This window comes from Antrostomus carolinensis, unplaced genomic scaffold (genome assembly GCF_000700745.2).
Source record: "Antrostomus carolinensis isolate BGI_N321 unplaced genomic scaffold, ASM70074v2 scaffold2303, whole genome shotgun sequence".
NCBI lineage: Eukaryota > Metazoa > Chordata > Aves > Caprimulgiformes > Caprimulgidae > Antrostomus > Antrostomus carolinensis.
The window spans coordinates 1-8944 of NW_010307053.1; the positions used below are offsets into that span (position 1 = coordinate 1).

Here is an 8944-nt window from a genome sequence, read left to right on the forward strand (position 1 = left end):
CAGGCAGCTTGAGCACAGCCAGGTGACACCACCAGCTTCAGTACCAGCTCACTTCTGTCCCCAGCACCGACAGCCCTGCAGTTGGTTGCATGGTGGTCCTGCGCGAGAGCCAAGCCCCTCTTTGGCACCTCTTTGTAGAAACACAACAGGAGCACATTTGCTGCACCGTAGGACTTACTCATGTAAGGCGGAAAGCAAAAGAATGGTGCAGAAAGCACCCCGGCTGTCTGACCGCTGCCGAACCTTTGTAAGATGCCTCACATCTGAAATACCAGGCTTGCACTGTTTGCAGCCTGTTCTGTCAAGGTCTGCGGCAAAAACAGGGTGAAAGGCACTGCAAATGTCCAGTGTACTTGAGTTTGCATTCATATTCCCTAATGCTTTGTTTCTCTCCCTGCAGCTATTATTTTAAATTTAAAGCCAGTCTGAGCAAGATTTGGATTCTGCCAGGCTGCTAAAGATAATTAGCTGCCTCCCTCTTATCCCTTTTTCTAGTAAGAGACATTTGTACAACGGACTCCTTAAGTTCAAAATACATCCTTGCTAGCAGGGATTTGCTGTTACATGCCCTAAGTTTGACAGACCAAGGTTAAACATCTCGCTTTGCCTTCTAATTACTTCTGTTTTGATTTGCAGTAGTATGCAAGTACCCATCATTCCAGGCCATCGTGTATTCTGTGCTCTGGTTCATGCCATAATCAATAATTCATGTGTTGGTAACAGCCCATTAGCTGAGATGAAGCCAGTGTCCTTATTTATAATAAGAATATTCTGCTTTCCTGATGGCTTTTCTCTTTTTCCAGAGAGTTGTGGTTGTGGAAGACATAAAACGATGGAAGTCTATGCTTGAGCTTCCTGGGCAACCAAAAGAGAATCTGATTGAAGCTTTGGAGGAGCTGAAGAAGAAAATACCTTCCAAGGAAGTGTTACTTTCAACAAAAATAGGTACATCTTGTTTAAACTAGACTGTGAATATTAGGCTGTCTTGCATCTGCTTGGCTTGTCAGTACAAAACAGATGTGAGTGTAGCTGCCAATAAAAAATTGTTGATATCCAGCCTGCAGTTTTCAGAGCTGGTACTGAAAAAGTCATCTATCCTCTAATTCCTCCCAAATTCCTTGCTTATTATCAAATACTGCATCACCCCTTCTGCAGTCAAATTTTTGAAGAGCTCTTCTTGGGCACCTGTGTGTCTTACTCCTTCTCCTGCTATCTGTCAGGGCCATGGCAGAGTGCTCTCTTGCAATAGATGTGGCTCATCTATTTGCTCTGGCTGCATCCTCTGAACATGCAGGAAATTCTCCTCAGACTGGCCCAGAACTGCTTACTGGATCCTCACACTGAGAAATCCCCAGCAGACAGGCAGCTCCATGCAAATGACACAACCGATTCCTGGCTTTTTTCCCTTGGGGGAGGGTTGATGTGAGACCACATGGTCCCTGCCTTTCCTGTCCATGGAGAGCATCCTGGCTGAGAGACAGTTGCGCTGGCCTTTGCCATTAGAGCAGCTGGATCTCTATTCAAAGAGCCTCCCGTGCCTTAGAAGAGGAGATGCGATCTGCCCCCTTCCCCATACTTCTGAATTTTCATTTCATGACCCATGTTCAGCTTCAGGCTTTTCCCGAGATTTTTCCCAGTGCCTGTCTGAAAGTGACTGGGCTGCAAGAGCCACCGAAGCCTAACAGTGACATCTCCTGGCCAAGAACGCTCGTGGTCAGAGAGAAATACTCTGCTGGAAGAAGATCCCTTTTGTCTCCTCTCAGAGGAAAGCCTCTTTTGCACTGGCAGGCCCCACCAATTGGAAAGATTCCATTTGGTGTTGTGTGTTAAAATGCTATAGCTATCACCAACAACATCTGCTTCATTCAAGGGGTTTTTAGTTTAAAATTAAAAACAGCATTCTTTGTAGGCCAGTCTTACAAGCTTTCACCAGATGTGGTATCTGTGTGAAAAATTAACATAGCCCTGTGTTACATAGGTGTCTCTCCACACCTTGGTGACTTGGAAAGGTAATTTTCACGTGTGTAGGTCAGTTCCTTGCTAATTGCTCAGGCAGAAATCACTGCAGAGGTCAAGGAGTGAGAACTTCATGTTTAATTCCTAATAATTTTCTATTTATATTTGTGTCAATGCTCTGGTTGTTTTGCTGATGCTGCCTGAATTAAAGATGGCTGCTTTAGCACCAATATGATTTGACTGGTGTCCATTATGTTTTGCCCACCTACCAAACCTGAAGGAGCCGTGACTGTTTTCCAGGTCACACGGTGAATAAGATGCGCAAGCATTCAGATCACGATGTGGCCAGCCTTGCCAAAGATATTTACACAGAGTGGCGAACTTTCATCAGAGACCATTCAAACAAACCCTCCATAGAGGTCAGGAGCGATCCCAAGACCGAGGCTTTCAGAAAGAACGCGCGGAAGCTGCTTTGTGAAGCCCTAGATCTAGAGGTAACGTTCAGCTCCATTTGTCTTTGGCTCAAAGGGTCACTTCTTGTAGGAACAAGTTAAAACAAACCTTCTTCAGCTATAGCTACTGTGAAGCTGGTCCTGCCTGCAGAGTGGGGACAGGACCAGATGATCTGTTCCTATTTTCAGTGACTCGCTGCATGTCCCTACTTATAAGTAGTTTTGTTTTCAAGGTAGATATTTCTTTTTTGGTTGTTAACCAAAAAACATGTACATTTAAACGTATATTTGCTCTCATTTACATAACCAGCCAACAGAATAGTTGTGTATCTACTGCAGTTGGGCTGTTCAAAAGAAAGAGGAAGTTAATAGAACATAAAGCTTTTCCTACTACTTAACACTGTGAAAACAACACTGGGACCTTTTGGGTGTTTCATACCTTAAGTAATTAAACATTTGCAAATTTAAATCTGTTGCAAAAACATAGAAGCAAGGTTGACAGTATATAAAGTGGTGATGAATACCAGATCCCTCAGGTATCTTTAAGTAAATGAACAGGGTTTTGCTCTAAGGCTTAATTACTAGTTTGCTTGGTCTATGAAATGCCATAATAATTATTCTTTTAAATTTATTCATTAATTATCCTTTAAATGACAAGTCAAGTGATATGCACTCAAAGAGTTTCAAAGCTATATGTTCGCTAGCTCTGAGAACAACCTCTCTAACTTCCAGTCCATCTGGACTGAGGCAGCACAAAAGGATGGTTTGCTGTGGGAGTGCCTCAGAATGATTAGGTGGGAGCTCACCTTTGCCTGCCCACTGAGTCGAGCTTAGTTCTTGGCAAGCACATCTACACATGGTGATAAGACTGGTAGTAAAGTCTGAACCTACAGGATATAAAGGCTACAGTACCACCCTAAAACAAATAGTATTGGTAAAGCAGAATCGCTTCTGAACAGGACTCACCTGAAAGCACAGCAAGGAAAAATACCCTTCTAGTTTGCAGCTATGACCTTACATGCAAGCAAAGTTTGCAGCACAAGATGAACAGCATATATAAGCAGGGGAGCCACAGAGTTCCAGCAAATGGGGAGCAGGGGCACCTGAGAGGCTGACAAAAAGGAGAAGGGAAGGTGGGACTGAATGGATCCGAGGAGTTTCTAGTGCTGCCCAGCAGAAGGGCAGTTTAGTGATGAGTAGCGAAAACAGAGTTTAGCAAAGTACCTGGAGGAATACTACTTGGCATGCTGGAATCGCCTGCATGCAAAACATGGGAGATTCCCCATCACAAGAGGCAGAAGTGAAATTAAAACCATTTCTTGATGGGTGGGGGATTTTTTTCTGAGCTCTGCTAAATTACAGGTTTTGGCACATGTTGAAGCAATAACTACGTAATTAACATTTAGCAAATCCCTTTCTGCATTGTCAATTACACCTCCTTCTAAACACAGAGAGCCCACATTTCCCTTTATAGCAACTGGCAGAGTTGCCAAGTGTTTGGCATGTCTTAGAGTTGCTGTTGGAATCAAATTTAAAATAGTATCCAAGGTACCTTATATCAGCAAGATCAAAAGTGAGCTTTATGGAGGCACTACAACATAGCTTATAATTGCAGTTGAGCTTGATACTCAAAGCTAGTTGCAGATTAGTTTCCTGTTGTGATGGCGAAGTACTGCCACCCAGCTGGAGATGTGGATACATTCCCTGCTACTGACCATGTTCCCTTGTTCCTTAATTGCTAGGGTGGAATTAAATTGCTTTCCTGTTACACTTGTGATGGGAAGTAGATTTCCTCACGTGTAAGCTGATTGATGAAGAAACACTGAAAAGCACCAAACTCCAATTTCAATCAGTTGGTCTCCTTATTAAATGTAAAGATCTAATTTTATACTTTGCTGTTTTCAGATTGATCACCCACTGGCTGAAAATATTGAGCGAGAAGCTTTTCATCTCTCTTCCCGTCTCATTAGTGCACCGTATCGCAGAATGGTGCGAGCTCTTGTCTTCTCATTAAAGCACAAACCTGAAATGCGAGCAGAAGTCAAGACTGGCACTCTCACTGTCCCTGCCTTTGTACAGAGCCATAAAAAGTGAGGTGTCACGCTTGATGCTGAGTGAGAACTTCACGTGCCTACGTGTCTGTGGAACTGGGAGCCTTTTCTGTCGTGAGGGGAGCGCAGAAGTGCTGACAGTGTGACTCACTTGGCACCACTCCATGAGCAGGGCTGCTGAAGACAAGAACTACTAATGATGAAAGTGGTGCTGTAAATCTGACTTGATGGAAATCCGTGTGGGCTTGTTGCAAAAAAAAGTTTCTTCTACTCTGGTGTCTGTTTTCCTGCTACAAAGCCATCCTTGCTGACTCACCTGTTTCTCACTTCTGCCCTTTTGTCATATTTCAGTTTAGCTCCATCCCTGGTGTTGATTTTCGGGTGTAATCAGCTGAATAACGTGAAGGAGCAGCTCTGTGCTGGTAGGAAATATGGGAATTTAGGGTAATTGGTCCATGGGAGAAGATTCCTAGTAGATAACTGCAAACTCTAGTTCTAAACTCTAAATCAGCCATGTCTGTTGCACTGTGGCAGGAGCTAGCTGTTTTGCTAAGCCAGGTGATTTACCTTTGCTGCATTCCAGAGCTGGATGCAAAATGGGTTTCAGGAACTTGATACCCACCGTTCCATAAACTCAGTCATCCTGCAACTGTGGGCATTTTCTAAAGCCCTGGGGTGAAAATCAAAATGCCCTGGAGTAGAGGTGCTATCTAATGCCTTTGCTGTTTAATGAGCAGCTCACTCAGACTTCCATACCTCACTCATCATTTAAATGTGGTGCTTGTTCTTACTGTGTAACATGAAAAAAAAAAACTTGAAATGAATTTTCAAAATAAAATTAGGTCATAAGCAAAAATACTCCTTTGAAAGGCTTTTTTCCTCCAAAAAGAACGTGGTTCAGAATGATTGTGTGAACAAATTTATGCAACAAACTATTGTTTTAATTCCTTCTTGTTATTAAAAACTGGAAATCTTGCCTCTCATATTTGCTCTGATTTCTTTAGTGCCACAAGTCATTTTGTTCTCCATAAGCTACTGTTAAAGCTGTGACAGGCACCGTGTTTCTCTACTGGTAGTAATAAAGTGTTCTCTGTGTGTGTATGTGCACAAGGGACTGCTCACAAACCATTTTCTGAGTTATCAGGTTAGACAGAACCAAATATGGGGGTGAGGGAAACCTGCCTTTCACAGTAATGGGAACTGAAGTCTGTTATGCCATAAAGAAGTGTCTTTTGATCAGTTATGGTCAGCACTCTTATTTCTCGAGTCCCTTAAGGACAGTGGGAAAACTAGGAATTAGTCTTTAATTGTATCTTCACCCTAAAACATGACTGACTCATTATGTGGACCTGCTAAATACTTTTTTCTTCTGTGGATACTAGAAGCTAAAGAAACACCCAAAACTTACTTGAGAGGTGTTGAACTCCATAAATTTCATTAGGTAACTGCAGGTTCTCTTATAAACACCTAAACCCCTGTCTTGTTTGTTTGGGCCAGTGCAGACCATTTTTTGTCTGGACACATTGTGAAGGTACCTACTTTTGTTGTTAGAGTTTAGCCCTGGGAACCAGCTGAGAGAGGGGAAGGTGATGTGGGTGGTTCTTTCCCCTCTTATTAGTAAACTGTGCCATGGAAGGGATACCATCCATGACACAGTGCTGTAAAATATAACATAAATATACAGAAGGACCTGCCAGGCCCAGAGTTCCCCTGTGTTGTTTGCAGTGTTGGAGGAATGGGCATATAGTGGGGAACACCAGCCTTGTCCTCAAAGTGTGTTTAGAAAAAAAGCAAAACTAAAACCTGAGTGCAGCTCATCCTTGGTGCATCCCTTTTGAAGTGGTGCGAGGCCAGGAGAGGTACCAGCTGCTGTCAGCAGGCCTGTCTGAGATCCCTTTGCTGTAATCCTGTGGGCTGTCCAAACATCACCTGGGGTTAGCATGAGACACCCAGTACCTCCTCAAGTCCACAGACAACGTGGAACAACCTGGAGGTGCATGTGAGTGTTTGTGCTCCACACAAAATACAAGCTCAGGCTGTCCTGTGTCATCAGACTGTTTTGGGATATAAGCAAAGCTCTGCCCAGCTCATCTCTTCCAGGTGACTTTTTCCATTCCCTCTCCTAGTCCCTGACACCTTCCTTTTCCGAGCAGCCTTCAGAGAAGAGAGATCTTTTTTGTTTGATCTGTTTGGATACCTTCAGCTAGCTCTAAAGGGCACACATTGCAAAGAAGATTTTTTTAACTTCATTCTCAATACATGCCAAATACTTTTCTTTTGGGAATTAATTTCAGGGATGCAGAGTTACTGCACACCAGGAAGAAACTCTTATGAATGTCCTCTATTTTATGGCTAATATTTTTGCCCAACTTGTTTTCAAAGTGACCTAAGCATATAGCTCTGGGTCCAGCTCTTACAACTTGATGTCAAAGCTGGCAGTATCATTTGGGATGAAGATTCACAAACTCGGTTTTGCATAAAACTGACTCTGGAGGAACTGGAAAAGATTCCGGTTGGGAGGGTTGGACTGAAGACCTGCAGAACAGGATGAAATGTAGAGAACAAGGGAATGGTTTAAGGGCAAAAACAGAAAGCAAGGTGGGAAAGGAAGACAAAAAGGGAGATGAAAGAGCAACAGGCCAAAATAGAGCTCATTTTCCCAAAGGGTGATGCTGAATGTGACAATACTCGATACCTGACAGCAATTAAGTTTCTAATTGCTCTATAAAGACCAGATTTCCCCGCTTTGAGCAATGTCACCTACACAACTGCATTTATTTATGCTTTAGGTTACCTACTGAATCAGTATGATACTCCTCAGTGCTTCCTTCCCCCTCCTGGCCAGTGCAGCCAGTGGCGAGACTGAGGCTGTGTGGCTCCTGGATAAAGCAGGAGGCCAGGCTTGGCTGGTTCCCAGCAGGACCCTCACTAGCTTGGGTTCCCCTGCCCCACGGGTTACACATCAGGCTGGAGGAAGAAGGAGCCCCTTGCGCATCCTCAGATTTGGCTGTGCTGGTCCAGGCCTGCATTGCTCCTAAATTCCCCTTTCTCCTCCGGTTTTCCTTGGCAGCCGCTGTGTGATGCGCACCAGCCACAGGGTACCCGTAAGACACGTTACAAAGGCAGGGACTCTCCACAAGCTGCTGTCTTCGTGCTAAAGGGGAAACCCTTTTAGATTAAAAGGGAGGATGAAAGGGCTGAGTGGTGCTAGGTTTCCCTGGCGTGGTGCCTTTGAAATAGCTGGTTCCCTTTTTGCAGGGGAAACATTAAATGAAGGAGGCATCCAATCTGGAGAAAAAGTTCTTTTTTCCCTTTTCTTACCAGATTAAGCTCAGCCCACAGAATTCTTTCAGCCAAAGGGTAGATAAAGCCAACAGACCTATGGAGACCTGCTGCCCCCAGCAAAGAGAGGAGGGAAGCACCTTCTGGGGAGGAGCAACATCTGCTCTCCTCCCCCGTTTGTGCTGCTGGCCCCTGGGGGACACAGGGTGGGCTAGGAGCAGCACTGGGAGGGATGGAGGGGGAATTCACCCCTGCCAGAGCTGACTTCTGAAGAGCAAGGCTGGGAAGGTGACAGCTTACTCCGTTCCCCATCAGCAGGCACAGCTCAGGAGAGCTTTGTCCCGCCGCAAATTACTTGGGCGAAAGAAGACAGGAGCAGACAAGACCCTCCTTGTCCTTCAGAAAAGAGTGTGCACAGCAGCTCACCATTTTTCATCTTTTAAGAAGCTCTTCAAAGGTTTCTCCACAAAGAACCTGAACTTTTAGATCTCATTCACTTCCCTGGCAGACCTATAATACAAAGAGTTTGATAGGCTGGCCCTGGATTAAGAGATGTTCAGGCAAGGAGCAGCCAGAGATGTCTTTTGGAGCCCTCATCATTTGAAGTAGGGTCCAGGAACTCTCCTCCCAGGGTATGTTAGCACACCACAGGGCAGGAGCACATGATGGGGCTGGAACAGAGGAGGGATAGAGGAAAGCAGAGAAGAAGAGGCAGAGGGAGGGAAGGACACCGGGGGGTTCCAGCAAACCCTTGCTCCTCCATGCAGCACCAGGAGCCCTGAGTGCCCCTTGCTACTTTAAATAGCTGCAGTGCTTTTAAAATATTTTTAATGCTCATGAGTGGGCCCTCTCATAGCAGAGATCATGTTGTGGAGGACACCACCAGGGCTGGAGAACCCTCCTCTATTTGTTTAAATACCTCTCTGCACAGGTGCTGGTATTGCAGGAGAAATCCCACCCCATTCAGCTGGATGTACTGTTGTTTCACAGGAGGGGGAAACTGAGGCATGAAGGGACTCTGCCATGCCACAGGATGCAGAAAAGGGAATCCTGTGCAAGGGTTACACTGCAATTAACGATGCTCTAATTCTTCTGCTGGCAGTCCATTGAGCAACATCCCTGGTCTCTGTCAATTAGACTAGATTATGGGATAATCCTTGCTAATTATATATTATTATACAGCAAGCAGTTATCACCCTATAA

At 44.7% G+C, this 8944-nt stretch overlaps 1 protein-coding gene across 1 annotated transcript; it reads left to right on the forward strand.

Moving 5' to 3' along the window:
• Positions 1-803: 803 nt before the first annotated feature.
• Positions 804-4502, forward strand: TCEANC2 (transcription elongation factor A N-terminal and central domain containing 2; the record flags this gene model as incomplete). The annotated part of the gene is made up of 3 exons (XM_010165281.1): positions 804-945; positions 2257-2450; positions 4314-4502. Coding segments are annotated over 3 exons (525 nt in total), but the record flags the coding sequence as incomplete, so codon positions are not given.
• Positions 4503-8944: the final 4442 nt, after the last annotated feature.